Genomic DNA, 25,116 nt, shown 5'->3' on the forward strand with positions numbered 1-25,116 from the left:
TGGCAAGGGGTTTGGGTATGGGGTGGTGCTTACCTTAGGATGGGGGGGGGCTCCCCAGCTCCCACCGGCATGTCCCTGCAGCTCGTAGGTCAGTGGTTCTCAACTCTGGTCCACCGCTTGTTCAGGAAAAGCCCCTGGCACGCCGGGCCAGTTTGTTTACCTGCCGCGTCTGCAGGTTCGGCCGATTGCGGCTCCCACTGGCCTCAGTTCGCCGCTCCAGGCCAATGGGGGCTGCGGGAAGGGAGGCCAGCACATCCCTTGGCCCGCGTCGTCTTCTGCAGCCCCCATTGGCCTGGAGCGGCGAACCGCAGCCCGTGGAAGCCGCGATAGGCCGAACCTGCGGATGCGGCAGGTAAACAAACCTGACTGGCCTGCCAGGGGCTTTCCCTGAACTAGCGGTGGACCAGACTTGAGAATTACTGTCCTAGGTGGAGGGGCTAGGTGGCTCTGCACACTGCCTGCGCCCGCAGGTGCCGCCCTTGCAGTTCCCACTTGCTGCGGTTCCCAGCCAATAGGAGCTGTGGAACCAGTGTTTGTGGCGGGAGCAGCACACGGAGCCTCACTGACCACCCCTCCCCGTAGGAGCTGCAGGGACACGCGGAGCCAGGTAGGGAGCCTGCCAGCCCCGCCAATCCTCCCCCCAGCACCAGAAGGGATCCTGGGCCACGCACCGCCGCCTGCTCCCCCCCTCCTAGCACCAGCAGGGATCCCGGGCCACGTGCTGCCGCTCCCCCCAGCACTTGCCGTGCCCACGGCCCCCCGCCCAAGTTTTAGTTAGGAGCATATAGTAAAAGTCATGGACAGGTCATGGGCCATGAATTTTTGTTTACTGCCCATGACCAGTCCATGACTTTTACTAAGAATACATGTGATTAAAACTTAGCCTTAATTATGTCCTCTTTCATTATAAGGAAAAGGTCCAATGTTTATATAATCAACACTAATACAACTACTCACAAAACTATAAACAATCAAGTTTACAAGCTGTGATGCAGGGATATACTATAAAAATGTGAAGCTGAAATAAGGCCTGAAATGTCCCAATTTAATTTGTGTACTTGAAAACAAATTTGTGTAACTTGAAAGCAAGGCTGAACTTCTCCAAAGACCTGAATAGTCTTAATTTATTTTAATTTTGTTTGGTCTCTTTCACAGTTTAGATGGGTTCATGAGGGTTGGCTGATTTGCAGCTATAAATATATACCAGTAGGGGGAAGAAAAAATGAACATACCACAACAATTCTGGCAAAAGAAACCACTGTAGGACCCTGACTTATAAAGAGTAATAACGAAGAAAAAATTCTCTTAAGATGCAGTTGAGAACAATATAATGGCACACACTCATTTATTTGGGGGGGGGCGGAGGGAGGGCGCAGTGTGGGCAGAGGCATGCCCTTGTGTTTTGAAAGTACTGCATAGCAAAGAAACTGACACCTTCCAGTTCTTGGTCAATATCAAACATATTAAAGGATTAATTCTTATGTCAGCTGTTAAAGACTTTCTGAGTTCACAATATGGCTTAAAGCAAAAAGTTCTTGAAAGCAAGTTTACATCATCCTATTGTCTCAAGAGGCGTCTTTATGAAAAGCTTTCCCTCCCCCTAGCCCCTGCCCTTTCTCGACCCAGATGTAATTTCCTTTCTTGTTTCCTTATTTTTTTTTAAATGAACAAATAAATAACTATATATCACATGCTCACTCTAGTGTTCTAACTACTTTGGCAGGTGTACTCTGTAGAGCAGATGGATAGCGCTAAGGGGAAGCATAAAGAAGGATTACTTACCCTGAAGGAGTCCCTGTTTTGCTTTTTGAATATACTGTAGTTCCCTCAACATAGGCAGTCCTGCCTCCTTCCTTCTTAAAGTAAAACCTCAATATAGCTTTAAATCCTTTATAAATTACAACAGAGGAGAAGTGATGGGTTCATAAATGGTTTTTTAAAAAGTAATTAAGAACATTCTTGTCTCCCCCAAATTATCAGTCTAGTTTTAACAAGAGCACATTTGGAGAATCTCAAAAGGATTAATTTATAATCCAGTACCTGAAGCTCCCCAATTATCCTGGCTCAAGTGATGTTTAATTAAAACACTACAGTGAAACATGTACAACAGACCACCATCTCAGCTTGAAACCTTCCCAAGCTACCCCCAAACATCTAAATACAATTCTGCTACCTTTTATTAAAGTTTCACTTTTATTAAATAACCAATTTTTTTGGGTGCTTAAGGAATATTTCATGCAGAGGAGGGAGGGGGAGAGAGAATACTATGCTTTTCCGGTATTAAATAACTGGCACAAAGGCTCTGATCCTATCACTAAAGAGAAATTTTTAATAAGTCTAAAGACCAACAATAAGTTAATACTAACACCAAACATATGGCACCTTCAAAACAGTAAATACTAACATCTCTGGGATCTGGTCACCATTGCTGAAATCCCTGTTTTCTGCATTGCTTTAACTTGCTTACAAGTTACAAAGCTTCAGTCTCATCAGATGATCTGAAAATATATACCTACTTCTGACCAGTGAACAAGAAACTCAAGGGTTACAGCAAGAAATATACTATTTTAATGAGCCCAGAGTTTATTTTTTAATTTCCTTGATATAGATTCACTCTGAAAAAGGCTGACATGTAATCAAGAAATATCCCAGACTTGGAGTTCTGGTACCCACAAGGTGGTGTTTCCTTGGAAATTTGCAACATCTTTTCTTTGTTGATAGTAATTTGCATGTCACCAAGACTGTTCAAGGCACTGATGTTGTAGAAGTACTCATGTTAGTAATCTCCACGCAAATGATACATTTAGCCTACTTTGGTTGTATTCTCAGTAGTTCAGAGATTATGGCAGTCAAGATTTGCTCTGTGTAATATTACCCACCTTCACACTTTCAGGGGTACCAACCAATCTCAGATTCTTGGCATGGTGCACGTGCTTCAACTCATCAATCTTAGGATTTATTGCAACAATTACAACATTTTCCAATTGCAATAAGGAAGATCTCCAATTGGAGATCTCCAAGTTTTCTACCATTTTCTTATGTTATTTCACAGAGTTAACTGCTAGTTTTTAAACTTCTGCTCAGTACAGGATTCATGGACCGTATCCAGCCTTTGGATCATCAACACCATCACGTGTCTCTAGAATTTTTTTACTCCTGTGTATGAGTCCACAGGGATGTGGAATGAACCAAAGGTAAAGTTGAGCTAGAGGTGGAAAGTGAAGAAGAGCCATCACCTTTGGTACTGGACAGAGGGGCTTTGAGGAAGTCTTCCAAATCCAGTGAGTGATGACCCCAATCCATTTAAGGAGTCCAAAGCCCATTGAAGTGTAATTGTTTACAGGAAAGCCTACTTGTACATAAAAATCATTAATCTGCAGAGTAATGGGGCTCATAATAAAAGATTCACCTTGGGCAACAACAAAAATACATCCACACAATCTCTTGTTACTACAAACCTGCACGGATGCAGGGTCCCAGCTATACAAGTTAAGTATGTAAAATTAATATATCTTTTTCCTTGAAAAAGTTATGATTTGCTGAATATTATTATCCTATTTGTATGCATATATCATGTTTGTATCTGAAGTTATGAATAGTGACTGGGGATCTGTATTTCAAATGGGCTTATTCTGGAAAACATCCACAGCCAGCCTTTCAGTTACAACAATGAAGAAGCTAAAGTTTTGAAACAAAGGGTTCCCACCATATGCTAAAGCTATATAAGGCAGGGAGTGACATCATCTGTGGTTCTTCACTCCCCACACAAGACGACTCCTGGAAACAACTGAGAAACAAAGACTGAACTATGGGAAGTGTTGAACCCAGGCTAAAGGGATTTCTAGCCTGTGTATGGAAGACCTGGGGATTCCATGCTGTAAAGCAAGTGCAGCTTGCCCCTTAAGAATCTGCAACCAGCTTACATCATCTCTCAGGGAAGAATTTGCTAGTTCATATTCTATCTTTCTAGTATCTTAGCCTTAGTTTGCGTTTTGTTTATTTACTAGGTAATCTGCTGCGATCTGTTTACTATCACTTATATTCTATCTTTTGTAGTTAATAAACTTATTTTATGTTTTAATCCACACCAGTGAGCTTTGACTGCAGTGCTTGGGGGAAATCTCTGCTTGGTTACCACAAGTGTGCATTGTTCTCTTCACATTGAGGGAGAGGCTGAATGGGTATTAAACCCATATACTGGCCAGATCTCACCAGGGCAGGACGGTACTGCTCCAGGGTCCCAGGCTGGGAAGCTGGTGGTTAGAGAGCCTGTGTGTAACTGCAGTTGGGTGTGTCCCTACCTGTGTGAATGCTGGTGAAAGTGCAGGCTGGGGGCTTTGCAGCTTGTCACAGCAGCATAGTGTGAGAGGAAGCCCAGTCTGGTGGATCAGAGGGCTCAGTGGTACCCCAGTTCCAGGTGGCATCCCGGGGGGGGGACCGTCACATTAAGGTAATAGTAATACATATCTTATCAAATGCCACGTTGTAAACATTCACACCCCAGGGGGACAGAGAGCTTTGAGTGTGGCACAGCTCATTTGTGACTCTATAAATCCCCAGCCTTCCAAGAGTGCTACATGATACACAGGATGTTCTCTCAGATCTCAGGACAACAGGAGGTCACAGAGGTCATATATCTTGTCCTTTATTTCGGTTGCTAAATTCTACCCCTCCCCCTTCCAGATGAAACATCAGAAGCTCCAGGAACGTAAATTCACTTTTCTAAATGCTTATAAGACTCGTGTAGGTGTTTCTGTGGGAGAGCCTGATTGGTCCCTGAGCAAGAGTTTTAGAACAGAGGCCTACCAAAGCACATTATATGTAAGCAAGTCACCTAACCAAGTACTTAAACATTACAACGGAAAGGACCTCATTGAAATTTTCCAAGTGCATTTAAGGGTATTAAATATACCCTATATATATTGTATTTTAGGGGTATTCATTAACATTTACTACCATTTTCTGTGAGCCACAACAATTAATTTTAATTGTTGAGCTGAGGAGAAAGAACCAACTATGAAGGCTGCTTCCTACCTGGTTTTATATCTACTATCAGAAATTGACATGGAATTAAACCCAGAGTTTTATAGTTACTAATCACAACCTATGTAAACTAAACCAAGATGAGATCATCATGCAAACGGATCAATTTAGAGAGGGGTTAAAATACATACTTAACCTACCTAAGGTATTTCTAGTGTACTCAGAACTGTAATGATTCTAGCATTAAAAACAGTTATTTAGCTAGACACCATCCTACTTGAGTCTGTTTCTCACCTCTTCCAGGTTCTAGGTAACTGTACTCGCTTTCCCCCCACATCCTTTAAATATACTATATACATGTCGGTGGTCAGACAAGGACTTGCCAGAGTAACAGCAACATAAGGAATTGTTTTTTCACCATATATTTCAAAGAAAATACTTTTTGCTATTACAATTCATACAGCAGCTCACACTAAGCAAATGACGACATACACATACACACCCTACCTAACATTTGTACTGTAGAATGACCTGCCCAGAATTACTCAACCGCACCCTCTAGTTGCCAAGGAAAGTAAACTAAGACAGTAAACTTTACCTTGACTCATTTACAAACAGATAATTTCATGTTTTTCCATTTATACCTGCAAGCCACAGTATGAAGCAGTTACGAAATATCCAAATTCATTTGTCCTACTGAGACTTCTAACAACAATACCGTCATAGAGCTATAATATAGGCAAATCAAGTTTAACACACTAACAAAGCAGGGCAGAAATTAAATGTTACTTAAAAAAAGTCACAAATCAGAAAATACAACCATGCAACAGTCATGCTGTATTAACATCAAATTATCACCTTGTTTCTCTTCTTTGTATTTTATAACATATAAAAATGCTATTTTTAAAGTTAAGGTACTCAGATATTCTAGTAATGTGGTATGCAAGTACCTAAGTCTATACCAGGGATTCTGAGGACAAAATTTTTGGTGGCCTCAGAGTGTGGCCACCAACTCTGGCTGGTGGCCACTCTCACACTTTTTCCTAAAATACTTAATTAGCTTTAGGAAAAACAAATATAAGCATGTACACGTCCAAATCATTGTAATTTATTTGTTGCTAGCTACTAAGTCTGTTGTGAAAAGTGATATTAACAAACATAAAAGTATCACTTTTCACAGCAGACTTACTCAACCCTGGCAAGCCTGGGGACAAATTAAGCCCTGGATATTGGGGAGGGGGGGAGGGGAGGGGGCGGCGGGGAGGGGGCCTCGGGGGAGGCAGCATGGGTCTGGAGCCTGAAGCCCCGCTGCCAGAACCCAAAGCCCTGTGGCCGAGGCCTGGGGATGGAGCCTGAAGCCATGTGAACGTAACCTGCTGCCCCACCATCCCAGGGCTGAAGCCCAAAGCCTGAGCCTCATCACTGCTGGGAAGGTGAGAAACTCACTGACTGCCTGCTCCTACAAGGTTGTGCTTCAGGTGTCTCCAGAGGGGGGCAGGGCCCAACCCCTGCTGGCAGCCCCAGCAACCAACACCAAGGAGCAACAGGGAGGGGGAGGGACTGCTACTCCTCCCCCCCCACATCACAGCCCAGGAGGCTGTGGCCACAAGAAAAGCATGCAGCCACGGTGGCCGCATTTGAGAAATGCTTGTCTATACAAGGCTCCAACCGCAATATTAACTTAGTGTGCCTGTATGCACTTTAATGACAAAAAACAGTAATATATTATGCTATAGATCTGACTAGAAAAAAAAAGAACAGGAATACAATATGCATACTGTACAACCTAGTTAATGTGGATCACCACCCTAAAATAGTGACATTGTAAAAGAGTCATTGTGGGGTCCCATATATCACTCTGATATCAATATCAAGTTTGCTCAGACTGGGAAAATTTCACTCACTAACCTCTGCGCCCCCTCCCACCCCCCAACTTCCAGTTCCACCAACAGTCCCTGGATTCTGACAGTCCAGCTGGATTCTTTCCATCTCCCCCCATAAGAAAGGTTTCTACACCTCAAATTACGTCCTTGGTGGCACCTGTGAAACTCCACTGACTTCATTTTATGCCTTCAATGACACCTTTGAAAACCTACATAAGGCTAATAATAAATAGGCTATTCAAATATTCAGGCTCCACAGACACTGCATGTGATTTATCTCCCTTGAAGGAAACAACTGAAGAGATTGTCAGTAACCCTTTACAATCAAAAAAATAAAAATCCCAATCTAAATAATAATGTGATGTGTCTAAAAATTTATTTATTATAACAAGAGGTGTAACACCTCTACTGGTTACTTCAGGTTGGTAGACAAAAAAGGGCAAGTCAAGAACAACAGATACATATTTAAAGAGGTAACAAAGTATAAATGTTACCATAGCATCAACTGACTAAAAATGACAGGCGAAAGTATAAAAGAGAAAACCTGGTGAAATGGAAAAGTAAGTTGCTGTGTTGCTGGAAAAATACATGGGTGAACTGAACTGGGATTTCAGAGGCATGCACCTCTTAGCATAAACTAATCCTTATTTGATGGCAAGGAACAAATCAACCTGTAAACATGTATCTGGTAGTAGCAAGCCTATTCCAACCTTCAAGTGAAAAAAGATCCATTTAACAAAGAACGAACAACATTGATGCTTTTTAGGATTAGATTTCTTGCCCAAGACACTCTACAAAGAATCTGGCACAACTGTTCAAGTCCTTCAGGGAGAGCTCTCTTTTTTAATTACAACTGACCTGTTTGAAATACACTAAAAATTAAGGCACATTATCTACATATTATTTATTTTCCTCAGTAAATCCAACTCAAACTCATTTAATAGCAATATGCACTCAGCTGTGTTAGCCACTCAAATCTTCAGTTGACAGGAGAGTATGGGATCTTCTTACCTGCAAATTTGTTTTTTGAGCTATCAGGGCCACAAATTCCAAATGCAAAACTCATCTGAGAGTTTATTCCCTCTTCATCAGTGTGGTGGCAGATAAATTGAATATCTGGCCTGGAAGCCCAATGGACCAAGGGTGACCCTTCGATATTTGGTAGTGGTGACTGACAATTGGAATATAAAGCATTTTAAGTTTTTGGTCAGCTTGATAGATTTGTGATTCTCTTTGAAAGTCTACTATTAACTGATTCCCATCTTGAAAGTAATGAGAATTAACGGATGAAATCTCAAAGAAAGGCCTGATCAAGTAGCTTGTATTGACAGTAGGTGTTTGACCATGTTAGATGTCCCATCCCTCTATCAATGCCTATTTTAATGAGAGTATTAACAGAAAAAGCATTTTGGGGATTTTGGCTTGGCAAATCAGAAGGCCTTACATTTATCTTTTAAAAAAAGACTTTTGAGGATTATTTTTGTTATTTAAACAAATGTATTCTATCAATAGTTAAAACTCAGAAACTTGAAACTCCGGTTCAGTTTTTATTTCATGAAATTATTTTAGTGTACTGCACGCACATACATTGGTTATTTCTCAGTTTCTGATAGGTGCAGGGGTGAGGAAAACATATTTGTAAAAATGTGAATGTGCATACACAAGCAAACTGGAAGCCTATCTTTAGATGTGCATAATCCCTTTATCTGGTCGAAACAGAGTTTTGTATCAATTTAACTGTCTGGAGTAGGGGCTTGGTTTGCATGGTTTTGTATCCCTGCCCATCCTGGCTAATAGCCCCTGATGGACTTATCCTCCATGAACTTATCTAATTCTTTTTTGAACCCTGCTATAGTCTTGGCCTTCACAACATCTTTTGGCAAAGAGTTCCCCGGTTGACTGTGTTGTGTGAAGAAATAGTTCCTTTTGTTTGTTTTAAACCTGCTACCTATTAATGTTATTTTGTGACCTCTCGTTCTTGTGTTATGAGAAGGAGTAAATAACACTTCCTTATTTCCTTTCTCCACACCTGTCATGATTTCATAGACCTCTATCATATCCCCCCTTAATCGTCTTTTTTCCAAACCAAAAAGTCCCAGTCTTATTAACCTCTCCTCATACGGAAGCCATTCCATACCCTTAATCTTTTTTGTTGCCCTTTTCTGTACCTTTTCCAATTCCAATATCTTTTTTGAGATGGGCGACCAGATCTGCACGCAGTATTCAAGATGTGGGCGTACCATGCATTTACATAGAGGCAATATATTTTCCTGTCTTATCTATCCCTTTCCTAATGATCCAACATTCTGTTAGCTTTTTTTGAAGGTCTCTGCACACTGAGTGGATGTTTTCAGAGAACTATCCACAATGACTCCAAGAGATCTCTTTCTTGAAGGATAACAGCTAATTTAGACCCCATCATTTTGTGTGTGTAGTTGGGATTATGTTTTCCAATGTGCATTACTTTGCATTTATCAACACTGAATTTCATCTGACATTCTGTTGCTCAGTCACCCAGTTTTGTGAGGTCCCTTTGTAACTCTTCACAGTCTGCTTTGGACTTAACTATCTCGAGTGGTTCTGCATCATTTGCAAATTTTTCCACCTCACTGTTTACCCCTTTTTCCAGATCATTTATGAATAATATTGGTCCAGTACAGACCCTTGGGGGACATCACTCTTTACCTCTCTCCATTCTAAAAACTGACCATTTATTCCTACCCTTCGAATCCTATCTTTTAACCAGTTACTGATCCATAAGAGGACCTTTCCTCCTATCCCAGCACTGCTTGCTTTGTTTAAGAGCCTTTGGTGAGGGAACTTGTCAAATGCATTCTGAAAATCTAAGTACACTATATCCACTGGATCACCCTTGTCCATAAGCTTGTTGACCCCCCTCAAAGAATTCTAATAGATTGTGTGACTTCTTTAGCAAAATAGTTAAGACACTGCAAGCACCTAGTATGGATGCACTTATATATCAGTACAAATGTGAATTATAGCTTATTCCCTTAAGGGAAGGTGCATACCAAGTATAAAGCACTTTTAAACTGGTGTAACTGCATCTACACTGGGGGATGGGGGGTGTTATACCACTTTACGTATACTGATATAGTTAAAGCAATGCAATTTGTATGTGTAGACAAGCCATTGGGAACATCCTTCCCTCACTACTAGGAAAGTGACATCAGAAGAAGGCACATGGATTTCCCCTCTCTATTTCGCTGCTGTGAGGAGAGAAGGGGATGAGATTTGTACCCCCAATCCTTTGCTGGGCGGGGAAGAAAGGAAAATGGGTTGTGACTTCAGAGATAAGTCAGGCTGACTTCAGTTTGCTTGAATGCTTCAGTCCTATTGATTGAAGTGAACACAGGCCCACAGACAGGCATTTTCAAGATCACCAGAGCACTAATTCACTTAAATCCAAAACACACCAAGACTTTATTGCATATTTACAAGTGGTTGGCTTTCAAATGCCATTATGCTAAACAGAACTAGGGGAGAAAATCTTCCTAGTACAGACATCAGAAATTAGACTATGTAACAAAGAATGTGGTTATACCTGATAACCAGCCGGGTGTATTTCTTCACTGCTCAAATAGCACATAGCCAATATGGAAAGACATGAGAGGTGTTCAAATTTTATAAAACATTCTGAAAATATACAACTTCTTAATAAAACCCTGCAGCAGATGCCTAAGTGGGTTCTTTGTTTTTATAAGTGAGGGCAATTAAGAAAGAGTGGGTCATTTAAAAAAGTTTGAACTATAGTATTTCAAGATGAAAGGGAACTCAAAAGTTGAGATTTTTGGCTACAAAGAGATTTTTAATTTTATCTCAGTCGTTGTACATCTTAGATACAGGTAGTTAGTCAGCATCTGGAATCTGCAGGTCACTATTCCCGCATCACTGCTAACTATAAGTGAGAGGAATAAGTTGTAGCCTTATTTTCATTTCATTTTTTAAAGTATTTGAAGCCAAGGTTTTGCACCGGCAATGGTGGACAGAAAGCACATGAGGGGAGTGATAAGACAGCGTAGTGGCAATGCTTAAGCCATGGATTGGCAAACAACTTGATCTCCTTACACTTGCGCTCCTGAAACTGGGACATGGTCTGAGAATGACCAAGCACACAGCAAAGAGATACAGCTGACTTTGTTGGAACCCCATACATCAGCCTCAAACCCTTGCTACATGTGACCTCACCATTCTCATCTGGCACAGATGTCCCAGACAAGAACAGGATCTTTTCCACATAAAATGGATGATAGGAAGAAATCACTAATTTCTCTAAACTAAAGTTGAAAATTGTTTTAATAAAGATAAATTAAAAATGGCTGGATAAAGAACAAAACAGAAGGTTTGAAAAGAGAAAGTTGATGATTTGGAACAGAATCAGCTTGTGTAACGAAGCACAGGAACAGGAAAACTGAGCTAAGACAGCAAAAAACCTAGAAGTTCTGGTAATCCTGCAAAATAGCCCTAGTGGGCTTCATTAGGGAAGTTTTTGCAGTAAGTTTAGAAACTTAGATGAGGCAAAAGGTCCTGTGTACTATGAAAACTGTTTTAGAATCTGCATGGGAGTTCAGGTGGTGAAGGGAGAGCACATGGGCATCTTGACTAATGCTGCAAGTTTGTGACGGAGGTTGCAAAAATTACAGATTCTGCGACTTTCCGAAACCTCTGTGAAATTCCGCAGCTGCAGCGGCCAGTGTGGCTGACCCCAGGGCTGCCTGAGCAACTAGTCCTGGGGCCAGCCACTCAGGCAGCCGCACTGACCACTGCTGGAGCCACCCCAGGGCCAGCCACACTAGCCGCTGCTGGAACCACCCCCCAGCCAGCCCGGGAGGCACCTGCACCGGCCGCTGCTCATCTGCCCCAGGCAGCTGGCCCTGGGGGCCCCCAGAGCAGCAGCCGATGGGGCTGGCCCCGCGGGGCCCCCCAGTGCAACGGCACCCCGGGGCAACTCAGATTTAGTCATGGGCATTTTTAGAAAAAGTTATGGATGGGTCACTGGCTGGGAATTTCTCTTTATTGCCCATGATTTTTACTAAAAATACCCATGACTAAATCTGAGTTGCCCCGGGGTGCCGTTGCACTGGGGGGCCCCCCGGGGCCAGCCCCATCGGCTGCTGTATTGGAGTACTATGACCACAGTACTCCAATACAGTGGGGGAAAAGGCAGATTTTTAAGGAGTGGCTGGGGCAAGACCTTGTATAACAGGAAAAATAAAGTTCATTCTTTCATTTTCTTTGGCCCCAGGTTGAAGGGCAAAGTCAGGAACCAGATAATACAGAGCTCTGCAAAGAAGAAACTGATGCAGCCATCTTATGCCCAGGGAAGTTAAATGGAGAAGGAAGGGACACCTCATATCAATTTTGGGAGATTAAATAAGGCTCTTGGACAAGGTGGAAGGAAGAAAGCCGGAACAGGATTAATCCTCTGTTCTTTTTACATCAAAGACATAATGATTATGGGACAACCACACTTAATTTCAACTTCTGTTATTTCTTCTTCTTTCCCTATTTTGATGTCTGCAGATAACAGGTTTCCCAGTCACCATTTTCCCTTGGAAGACTTTAGAAGGGTTAAAATTGCTTTGCCAAATAACTGAAATAAAACACGGATAGAAACAGGGAGAGGTGTCAGTCTCTCTCAGCTAAGAGGAGCTAGTAACACAGTGGAGTTATCCTCTCTTTAGCCCCCCGAAACCAAGGGCACTTTCCTTTAATAGTGCAAATGAAATGGAGTGTGTGCAGTAACTAACAAGTTTTGTTTACTAAATTTTGGGGGCAGTCATTTTAGACTACCCTCTGTAATACCGAAATAACATTCTCTCTGTATTTAACTAGATGCTTATCACGAAAGGTATTTTAAAAACCCTTCCTGTTATCTTACTTTTCCCCAATTAAAAGTTTGCTTCCTTGGAAACAGAAGCATAGGCAGAAACTAGCAGTTGAGTTAATTTCACATGTGAATGTCTGGTTCTCCTGTTTCCAAGAAAATGGATAGGGATTGGCAGAGTAAGGGGTTTAAAATGCTATCTGGTTGCAGGGCTTCACTGTGGCCTCTCTTTTCCTCATCTGACATCCCCCTCCACCCACCTACCCCATTTACACCAAAATTAGACTTGAATGATCACCTGTAGCAGCAGCTGCTGCAATATTTTACACAGCTATAAGCACCATTTTTAAAAATAAAGCCAGAGATTTGAAGGAATTTTTGACTCTCGTCTACAATATTTCAAATCGGAACATGAAGTATGAAGGGAAATGTCTCAGACAGATGCTTTGGGTCCGCCCCCCATTCTGGAGTGGGGTCATGGGTTTGGGACAGAATATTGGCTAACTTGTTCCATTTGATGTGGCTATGCTCAATACCAGCCCAACTGAAAGCTTTGCTCGTCAATCAGTTACTCAGTAGGCAGTTGCCTGGTTTTGTAATGAGAAAATATCTGCTGGCATCTCTGCGGAGGTGTGGGGAATAAAAAATGGCTATAGTGACTTCATAAACATCTTGTAATATAAGAAAAGGGAGGTCAACATTTGTGCCATTCAAACTTGACATCTCTCTCATTTTCTAAGGTAACAATAGAAAAAATGGTATTAAGGATACTTCTAAACATCTTACTCAATCACAGACAAGCCCTGAATGAGGGAAGCAGAAACTTTTCTGACATATTAGACTCCCCCTGACCATTCCTTCCAATATGGTCTTGTGACTATGAAGACATCAAATCCATATTGTCCTTACAAAAAAGGAAAAGAATCCAATTTCTGTAGGCTGTACTGTCTCCTAGAAGTAAAGAACAGCCTGAAGCTTCTAATGAAATACATCAGAACACACTATAACAAAGACACTAGGAAAAAATGAAGATGCAAGGCTTTAGAAATATGCAGAAAACTGTCTCAAAAATATTCTACATTGAACTGCAGTAGTTTGATTACCCTGTTGGGAGGAGAGCAGCCACATTCCACTCCCTTCTATTTTGTGACTATCTTTGTATATATAATTATGGGTATGGCCTCATGTGAGCCATTGACCTCAATGTTGAATCCCCTCTTGATCTCTGGGACATTTTACAGGGTAGGAGTACCTTCATTTATAATGGAAGCTACCTGCATGAAACTTTCAAGCATTGAGGAATAAGATCCCAAAATTGATACATTTCACAGGCTGATCTCAATACAAAAGTTAAAACTTGTTTGCCCCAGAACAGAATTGTTTGCCCCAGAACAGAAAAGTCTTATGAAAAGTCTGCAAGTTATTTCCACAAATTTTAAACAAACTGACATAATTTTGAGACAGAGTTTTCTTGTAATGTTCCCAAGAAACATTAATTATGAGGGAAGTTATACATACACAGCAGCAAAGACAAAAATACTCTTTCTGAAGAATGAAAATCTAATAGAACTCTCTGAAAACCTTCCCCTAACACCTATTAAACTCCCCAAACTACGTAGTTTTAGTTCACATTGTACGTCACACTGAAATAAAAACAAAAATAATTCCAAAGTCCTATACAAATATAAAGAAGAACAAACACACTTTTACTTGGGAGGTTTTCTTTGATACAAATCCTCTAATTATTTTCCCCACTGTGGTGCTGACACATGGCCACCCGAAGAGACATCTTGGCATCAGCACAATTAGAGAATGCATGCTAGGAAGTAAAAGAAAGTCTCTCTCTCTCTCTTTCAGGGAAGAATTTTACTTCATCAACACAGTTTAAATTGTTCCTAGGACATTTTCTGCTGTGTACTCTCAATTTCACTCAAGAAAAAATTGTTATAATTTACAATAAGCAAATCAATCTGAGGAAGGAGAAAGTAGCAATTTTCACAGTCAGTATCGCTTCTGGGTAATAATTTGCTATTTTCATGAAACCAGGATTTAAAGAAAGCTGAAATAAAAGGAATCAGGTACAATGCAAATAAAACCACAAAGTCACTTTGAACTTCTTCCCCAAAAAGAATATTATGAAAATTATGATCACTTGAAAATACGTTAATAAGAATAATTACTCAGGAGATGCATATATATCTATGACCTACCTTGTAGAAGGGCTCCATTTCTCTTGAAAAAGGTGCTTCCTGACCAAATGGGTGGACCTGATGTGCTAAAGGTAACAAGAAATAAGTGTAAAGAAAATCTCATGTACATTTAGTAATTTACAAGTTACTATTTTATTGACGTCCTCTCCTTTTAATGTGGTATCAACTTTGTCATGTTTTGACTGACTTTAAAACAGGACCCAACACTCTTGTTATTTGATAAGTTGATTTAAGATTCACATTCGATTCACAAAAAAGCATTCCTCAGTCTAACCCTCCAGCCTCACACTCATCCACATATTAATTTAGAGAAAGAAAGGCAGCATGGAGAAAAGAAAAAAAAGTCACAAAAAATATTTAGTAATTCACAATGCAAAAAATATCCATTGGGTTTTTTAAAATGCATCTACTATTGGAAAACAATATACTTTACAGCCAAGCATTTAGTCCGAACAACCCACTTTCCCAGTTTAAAAGCAGTAGTATAAAAAAGGCTTCGGTAAATACTGTACTGTTTCTGTATTTTCATAGGAATATTATTTCCATGAAGAATGCCATGCATCAAGTGACATCTCACTGTGTCATCATTAATAATCACATTAATAAGAATATAACTTCAACTGACATGGACAGTAAGTTTAGAAGGCTGGACAAGAGCCATGATTTTACAAGACACTTATTTTATTGGTCATTATTTATTACGTAGGCTGAGGTAATGAATAGGGCTCCAGTTATGGACCGGGACTCCACCGTGCAAGGCACTGTACAAACATAGAACAAAAAAGGAGGAGCTTACAATCTAAGCATAGACTGCAGTGGATTCTAACAGATGGGGAAGCACTAGGAAACAGGGAGACAATAGGCAGTGATATTGACGCAGAAGTAGCCTAACAGTGAAGTTTTTGGTAGACAATTTTAAGGAGGATTATGGATAATGAAAGTAGATAATGAATTTGCTTTGCAAATATTTATGGGGACCTCCTTGCAAGCACGAGGGCCAGCAACGGAGAAAGCACAAAGATCCCAGGTTGAAAATTAAACAAGTTAGCAATGAAGGCTGGCATCATTTTCAGAGTGGAGGCAGGAGTCAACAACTTAACAGCCTACAACAGATGACAGATCAGGCAGATGTAAGCAGCCAAGAGCCTCAAAAGTGAAGACAAGTACTTTGTGTTTGACAATATAGAGAAAGGGGAGACAGAGAAGGGATGCACAAAGAGGGGTGAACATGGTCAAAGCAATGAGATAGGGAAATGATCTTTGCAGCAGTGTACCGAGTGCATATAAGCTGGGCAAGATTGCATTTCTTAAGTCAAGAGATGAGGAGGTTGCTGTAGCTGAGATGAGGAGGACTTGGAGACAGGTGTAAATCATATGACAAGCTGCTACAGTGGGTCTCGCTATCATCTGGTTGAGTAAGACTATTTCACACAGATTTGTGTTTAGCTGGAGGATTTAAAAAGAAATTGTGTGAAGTGCTGACTCAGAACTTGTGGTGCTTCTATAGCTGCCCTACCAACATTTGAGATTTTTTTTCCCCCGCCACCAAACTTCAGTTTGTTAGAGCCTTAAACAGGTCAAGAAAACTAGCGTCCTAATGCATTGTGATCTCTAAACAATCTGTTAAACTGTATCTAATTATTCCTCACAGAACACTACCTACATAACTAACAGCAGCTTCAGCACACAGGGTACTTCATGAGAAATGAACAGGATCTATGACAAGAGTTCCAGCCAAAGAGTTTAAGGAAATAACAGATCTGCAGGCAGGTCAACTTAGACTTTCAGCTTTCTGAGATAGAAAAATAGAGTATTATGCAGCTTAGCATGTGGAGGTATTTTGGAAGTGTTTTTAAAAAAAACAAAAACAGATCCTGTGTGAACATTAAAAAGCCACTGCACTTTAGTAACAGTAAAGTGTTACTCTATTTGCCAAATATTCCCCTCTCTCCATAGCTGTGCAGGGTCATTTGTGCAGGTTGGTGCCCACAAAAGACACCTGTATGCAGTGATGCTTAATTAGTCGTAGGTACTTGGGAAACCTTCAGTACAAAAGGCACTAAATACAACATAAGCTTTTATTATAAACTAGAAATCTCAGGTATGTTGATAGGGCTTAGGCATGGAAAGCATTTTAAAGCACAAACTCTAGGGGGAAAATATCTTTAAAACAAAAAAATACATTGTAGCATTCTGGAGGGAAGAAGAAAAAAAGATGCGTTAAAGGATCTTTATTATAAAATCATTATATGAGCTGCAAGAAAGTGCACTGAAGCTTTAAAAAAAACCTAAATAAAAAAACCAAAAACCCAAAACAAAAAAACAACCCAGAATTATATATTTACTACACTATAAACTCATCTTGAAACAAGCACATTGGAAGCATAAATTACTAGGATACAAAGAAGTCCCCTAGATGCAAATCCAAACACAAATTAAAAAAAAACAAAAACAGATACTTTTCAGGAAGATTAAGATATAGCAACTTCTGCTATATCAGTTAATCCACCCCCATCTCCTCCATCTTTGGATGCATGGTCTAAAGAAAGCAACACAGCATTTCTGTTCATTACTTTTTTCCTCTCTCTTTGTTTGACTACTACTGCACAAAATTCAGTGAAATAGAAAACAGATGCCTTTTGTTACATTTGCCCCATTAGCAAGGTTCTGATAAAATGCCATGAATAAAAAACATGCTGCTTTTCAAAAAAATTATTCTGCAGAGACTTCTGTGCTAACATATACATGCTTCACTGAGTGACTCACTTAAATAAAGTATTAATATAGGGTCTGTAAAAGAATTCAAGTCAATAACCTAGGCATACAAACTTTTTATAGCACAGGAGAGAATTAACCAAAATAGTATTACAGAATCATTGTTACTAGTGTGAAAATAATGTATATGCATATGCATGCACATGTCCAAACACAGATGGATCATGCATGTATACACACCTACTTACCTACAGGTGAATGACTAGCAACATCCTTGCTGTACACCTCCTTACCTTACAAATCAGGGCAGTGATGCTCAAGGTGTTGGACACTATGAATTCACATGGAGGTAAATGACAGCACCTTGTAGGACTGGACCCTAAGTTTATAGAGCCTCACTGAGTCCAGAATCATCTCTGGGGTTGGCACATGGCAAAGTTGCAAAATGATAAGGCAAATATGCTGCACAAACTTGTCCTGGACAGTGGGCTGAACATGAGATTCCCAGCTTTATGTAAAAGGTTCCCATGTAGAATTCAGTAGAATCCTGAAGTGAAGTTTTAATGAAATTTTCTCACAACCAGACTATTAGAGTAACTTGGGAATTGGAAGGGGGAGCAGAAGAGATATTAACTTATATTTTTGACTAGACATAAAGTCTATGATGTAGGAAACACAAAGCAATGATGGATTTACCTTGTATTTTCCTGAAACTGAAAAAGCCCAGAGACTCGCATGAAAACTCAATCTGAGCCAACCTGAGCCCACTGAGATTGAGAGAATTGAGTGCAGATCTCCAGGGAAGAAATTTGGAAATTCAGATGTGTAAGCAGCATGCCACAGAGAGTGAGACAGATCAAGATTTTCAATAATAAGCCTCAGTGTTTGCAGAACAGTGCTCATGTTTAACTAAAACTGGTAATTGATGGATAAATTAGCTTCCAGTTCCCAAACTCTTACACACAAAGTCTCAGGTGGTATTAACTGTTAAAATTTAGTTCAATTTGAGAAATGAGAGTTAAACAGTCTCTCAGTTTTAAAGTATTCAGTGTTTGCTTCCTCCCTGTTTCTGATGACATCAACTTTTGGAAAAGCTCATGCTACACATACCACCTATGATAAAAACACCCTTTGGGTCATCCAGAGTATTTTTGGGCTATATTCAGTTGTCTATATAATTTGTAAACTACTTCAGGAAGAGACTATTTAGCTTTCCGTTTTCTACAACAGTGAATACAAAATAATAATATACATGCCATAGAGTACATAAAAAGTAGTAATTTGTGACCAGCATATCCTGGTAATAATAATGCTACTTTTATACCACCTATTAAGATTTTTTTTTTTTTTTTTAAAACGTGTTCAACAGGAGTGAGATCCAGTTGCTTAGATTCTCCTTGAATAAATCCTCCTCGGGCTACTAGAAATACCGAACTTTTAAGCAAAAGAATACCGTACTATCATTTAGTGTGAGGTCCACTTCAAATGTGACTTAGTGTTCAGAAACTAGAAACTGATCCATAAAGAAAGCAACAGCTATTTTAAAGTTGCTATGACTTAAAGCCATAAAACACCCTTCACTATCTTATTATTTTAAAAGTTTACAGTTTAATGGATCTGTGAAAGGATAGGCTTTAAGACTGTCTTATTTAGAACATTCTGCAACCATACCATTCTACAGCATTCAGTATCAGGTTCTTCTTCAGTGTCACAAAAGTGTTTTAATGCTGTGCTCTAAAGACAGCAGAATATAAATTAACATTAGTCAGAAATACAAACTGTGAAGTGGAAATACACAATACTTGCGGAGCTAACTAAAGTAAGAGTTTGGATAGAACAACAAACATTGTAGCTGGGAAACAACTCCGAGGTTCTAAGAACTTCTGGCCTAATGCAGATTTGCTATATGTAGTCAGTATTAAACTATAACTAAAAGGTCTAATCCAGGGATCGACAACCTTTCGCACATGGCCCATCAGGGAAAGCCTCTGGTGGGCCAGGACGGTTTGTTTACCTGCAGAGTCTGCAGGTTTGGCCGATCGTGGCTCTCACTGGCTGCGGTTTGCCGTCCCAGGCCAATGGGGGCTGTGGGAAGCGGTGCAGGCCGAGGGATGTGCTCGCCGCTGCCCCCATTGTCCGGGGACGGCGAACCGCACCCAGTGGGAGCCACAATCAGCCAAACCTGTGGACACTGTAGGTAAACAAACTGTCCTGGCCTGCCAGTGGCTTTCCCTGATGGGCTGCATGTCAAAGGTTGCTGACCCCTGGTCTAATCAAAGTAACTGTCCCAGTAATAGATACAAATGTAGTTTTGACCAATTGTTTTTGGCTTTAATGACACAACATTTTAAAATGTAATCAAGGTTTGTCATCTGAAGCATGACAACAATATACTGGACCATGGATAAGAACAGATTGCATCTGAGAAAATATACAGAAGCATAAACAGTCCTCTTGTTGCAGGACAATCATTCTATTACCTGCATTTTGTGCAAGATAAACTGAAGATTCAATCCTACTCTCAACCATGGGGTACCCACCATTGTGTAGACTGTAATGGCAGTTAATCCAAAATGCATGCTAACAGTGGCAGATTTCACAACTGTATGGGGTGCAGGCCCATGCATTTAAATTCACGATGAATCCCTCTGAATCCGGTCAGTCATTCTAACTATGGTATGTATGTAAGCTCCTATTAGTAGAACACTGCATGGTTAAGAAAATCTTCATCCATCCAGTAAGCTATCAAAAATGCTCAACAATAAATGATTGGGTGAAGTCATGTCAATGGCATTTTTCTGTCTGTACAATAACTTTTGAAGATCCAGGGGTATCAATGGGAAGAACCCTACTGATTTTGGTGACAACTGGAAAAGCCCAATTTCCACTGAATCAGATGACTGGCTGATTTTCCTCTCCTGTCACAATCTCACTAGGGAGCTTCTGGGAATTGAAGAGAGGGACACACAAGGTTTGGGGCAAAGCTGCCTAGAAATTTGTCTGATAGGATGTTGTGGGGTGGGAAGGTTGAAGTCAGGAAAAGTTGATTCACACAAATCTAAAACATCCTGCAGGAAAGTGTCAATTTTAACAAATGTTTTTGCTGGAAACATGGCAGGCTGGCCCGACCAGCAGGCAAACAACCAGGAGCTCCTGGTGTGTGAAGGGAGGTTCGCCCACAGAAGCAATGAAAAGTGTGACCCTGTAGTTGAATTATTTCTATCAAAATGTATAGATCACCGATTTACAAGATCTTAAGAAGTGTATAGGCTGCAAGAGACTTACAACAAGGAAATAAAACTCCTTTGTCTGCTGGAATTTACATTAGAGCAAAGAGCCTGCATTTCTTACAGCCAAACAAAAGAGTAAGACATAACTCCTCTTTCAAAGTTGCAGTATTTTACATTTATGCCAAAACTCCAGCCGGCCTCCTTTTCAGAAAGGCCTGATTAAACAGATTTCTCAAATTCAAACAAAACCAGTTGTATGGGTCCAAACACAAGAGTTAAGGTATGATGTGAATGGAGAGGGGGAAGGTACTAAGTATGGGGCCAACAATGATTATATTACTAAAAATATACCTTGAGGAAATGGGGGGAGGGGAAGAAAAAACAAAAACAAAAAACCCCCAGAGAATATAGTTTAAAGTCCTTTTGAAGCAGGGAGTTATTAACAGAGACAAAATGTCAAGGGGAAAGGAGTTCTATGCTCCATGGCTAGCCACAGCAAGTGGCAGGGTCCCTAAAAGGTGGGTAGTGACAGAGCAGATATTAGTCAAAATGAAGCTCTGAAAGGAGACTTAAATACAGCCTACACTGGTAAAGGCTCGAAAGATCAACAGCATCAGCTGAAAGCCAACACACTGCTTTATACGCACTGAATGTAAAGAACATGGGACAGGAATAATATGACCACAATTGTTTAGTTTTACCTACTAGAAAGCATTTTATCTTTAAAGTCAGAAATTGTTACAAGAGAATACCACCTTATATTTACAGGTTTCAGAGTAGCAGCCGTGTTAGTCTGTATTCACAAAAAGAACAGGAGTACTTGTGGCACCTTAGAGATTAACAAATTTATTTGAGCATAAGCTTTTGTGAGCTTGATGAAGTGGGCTGTAGCTCACGGAAGCTTATGCTCAAATAAATTGGTTAGTCTCTAAGTACTCCACCAGTACTCCTTTTCTTTTCACCTTATATTTGTACTCATTTAAAATCTCTCTTTGTGATTAAATAAACTTGTTTTATTATTAATCTACACTAATCCAATGTTGAGAAACTGTTGTATATTGACCCTTTACAGGGACAATGGACCTTTAATATCTGAACTATCCAGGAAAGGGTGGGACAGTGCAGAACAAATGTTTCTTGGGAAAATTCGGGATTGGGAGTATGTTGAGGTCACCTTGCTGGTAGTAAGCAAGGCTGGTGGAAGCCAGAGTGTGGCTGGTGTGTTGCTGACAGGCTGCCGCTATACACAGACGCTCAGGGTGTGCCCTACATTCTGTCAGGTTGTTTGTGAGCAGCCCTATTTGGGAGCTACAACAGCAAAGCACTGGGAGGCACCCAAGACACACAATCCCTCACTGATCTGGACTGCACCTCAGAATGTAACACCATCACACCCTGATCTAAAGCCAGCAGTGGAATTACAGTCCGCTCTAAAGGAAGGCTCAGGTATTATTGGTATACAAGTGAAAATGGAGATTAATAACTACTACCCTTTTTTTTCCTGGAGAGATTTAGGACTGGAGGGTAATTGGCAAGCACTCTAGTATCAAGATTTGGTAAGGATGTGGCATACCCCAGTATTTTCCCCAGTTTGCCTTTCTTGTTCTCAGAGTTATGGATTTTATGTATTATGGAAATTCAAAGCTGTGGAGATTCTCCGCAAGCTGCACTTGTGCAGGGAAGGGGAGACTGGTTATTCAGAGAAAGGAGGATGCTGATACTGGCTTGTTTCACATTCTCCTGCTGCTTCAGAGAAATGGCTTGTGCAGTTGGGTTGAGAAAAGCAAAACACTTCAGCCAACTCTTTTCTCTAATATACCTCCTGCATACAGTCATGGAAGAGGCTTCCTCTATTGTTGATGGCCTCAGTGCCATTGGTAGTTCCTCTGCCACTGTTTAATTTGCCCTCGCCTATTCATTTGAACAGGCACCCAAGGCAAACTTTCCCACTGCACTGGCTGTCTGCAAGACTGAACAGATCCCAAAGGGAAGTCAACAGTGACACTTTGTTATAGGTGGTGGTGAAATGTGAATTAGGAGGTGTCCTTTCTGACTGGATGGTTTTCGTTGCATGCAAGACAGCCGTTTTTTGCCCTCAACAACGAGTTGGAAGAGTGCAGAAGATTTATTCAACTCTTGCTTTCTAACTCTCTTCAGGAGGACATAGGTGTTGGAACTTGGGGTGCAGGGGGTGCTACTGCACCCCCTGGCTTGAAGTGGTTTCCATCATATACAGGGTTTACGGTTCGGTGCAATGGCTCTGGGCCACTACACAAACTGTTCCTGCACCTCTGCAGGAAGAGTTGCATTGTCCCCCACACAAATCAGTGCGGAAAACTGAACCGTTTCATTTTTACTCACTACTGGTAGGAAATCTATATTTCCTTTATTAAAAAAAAGTCTAAAGAAGAACTGAAGCTTAGAGAATCATTGTGGTGGCTCTGGCAAATGAGCCTAGTACCAAACTAATGACTGACAGGTCTGGTTCTGGCCCCAAAACTAGAACTGAATATCCACAATGTGAGGTTTGGGCAACATGGGAACAATGGAGAAATGACAGTTTATAGTAAAATACTTGAAAATTTCAGTTCTCTTTGCAGTTCCTACCCCAATGGGAGGTGCTTCCTACCATCTGAGCATAAATAGGCCTGTTCTGATAAAATGAGTGCTATTTAACCAAAGATAGAAGGGAGGAGTAAAGAGATGGAGGAACAAGTGTAATTTGGGTTTGAACTAATTCTGTTAGAATTGTTCAGAAACAGTTGTGTGTCAAATCAAGCTCTTGCAACTCAAGTGACTCTCTGATCTAACATTTAGAGAAATGAGTTCCCTTATGCCTAACAACTTCATTTATCCAAACCATGTGTTGCACACATGTCTTCAGTATATTCAGAATTAAGTTTCAGTAATTATTTTCAGATAAGTACAGTTTTATTCAAAAAGCAACTTAAACATTCAGCACATGACCAAAACCACCTCCTGTAGTGGAAAGGGCGCTTGATTTAATCCACTTTAGCAATCTGCCCATTATTACAGTTTTTATTATTTTTAAAATGCCCCATGCAATGATGCAAAGTGATCTTGTTGCAATGTGAGTTGAAAATTCATTTATATTTACTATATTACTTTTGGGTATTTAGACTGTTTGAGTGTGCTTCTATATACAAGGTGATTTAATCACCTTACAGCTCCCCTACAAAATCTTGTGAAAGCACCACTATAGGCGATATCATTAAATCTACAAGGAATGCTTGTAGGGAACTGCAGGTTCAGAAACTTTGCTGAGAGTTTTCTACTAATGCGTCCCTTAGGAGTGGGGTGGGTAGGGACACATGTAAAACCCTATGGAGGAGCCTACCCCAACAGTGCTCCCTGGCTCCCCTTTGTGGCTGAAAGTCTGCTCCTCCACCCATACAAAAATCCCCTGTTGGGGCAGGGCAGAGGATCCAAACACAGAGTAGTAAATGCTCAAAGAGCAGTATTCATTTTCGCAAGTACCACCAGCTCCTACCAAAAGTGGCCAATACCTTGCTCAGAATCCTTTTAGTGCACTAAATCCTGCCCCACCTCAGCCACAGAGCTATGACCCAGCAGAGTTAAAATGGAGTTACCACTTCCTCCTTTCAGGAAGGGGATGGAGCTCCTTAACTCTTCTTTGTTCCCCTCCATTCCTCATAGCACAGGGAACACAGATCCTTCTATTACCGTTCTGCATTCATTTTGCTACATTCAACTTTACTGCCATTACTGGACTAGAACGAACTAGGCTATAGTACAAAAAGGGGTTAATATGCTATAAATCCAGTGATACACTGTGGTTATATTAAAGAATTTATCACCCACATTATACTTTTCGAGCCATACAGAAGCTTTTATATACTGCTGTACTCGACTCAGACACACGGTCTGTTAACAAGACAAGAATTAACAGTTCCTGCCAACAACTTTCTGGCGGTTAATATCACAATTAGCTATTACCTAGCCACATTCAAGCAAGCTTCCTCCCACATCAGGAATCCCCACCCCTCAACCCACTAAAACTAGGCTAATGAAAATACAGGAAAAATATTTTGAAAGTACATATTCTTAACATATTTCCCTGATTTTAATGAAAACTGATTACTTCAGAGATTTTTAACTACACAAAATCATTAGTCACCGGTCTCCAATTATCCTGCAAGTGCCAAGGCATTATTTTCAGAGATTTATGACTTCACAGTAGCAATTTTTTTAATTTATAAAGATTAATG

The 25,116-nt window shown here is 40.5% G+C and overlaps 1 protein-coding gene across 6 annotated transcripts in view; it reads right to left on the reverse strand.

Annotated features, from left to right (window-relative positions):
* FOXN3 (forkhead box N3) overlaps positions 1 to 25,116 on the reverse strand; it is a 299,791-nt gene that overhangs the window by 84,635 nt on the left and 190,040 nt on the right. For all 6 annotated transcript variants that reach the window (XM_077819245.1, XM_077819246.1, XM_077819244.1 and 3 more), the window contains exon 4: positions 14,922 to 14,986. In XM_077819245.1, coding sequence (XP_077675371.1) covers positions 14,922 to 14,986 — 65 coding nt within the window. The remainder of the gene's footprint in view (positions 1 to 14,921; positions 14,987 to 25,116) is intronic.

The sequence above is a fragment of the Eretmochelys imbricata genome, chromosome 6 (genome assembly GCF_965152235.1).
Source record: "Eretmochelys imbricata isolate rEreImb1 chromosome 6, rEreImb1.hap1, whole genome shotgun sequence".
Taxonomy (NCBI): domain Eukaryota; kingdom Metazoa; phylum Chordata; order Testudines; family Cheloniidae; genus Eretmochelys; species Eretmochelys imbricata.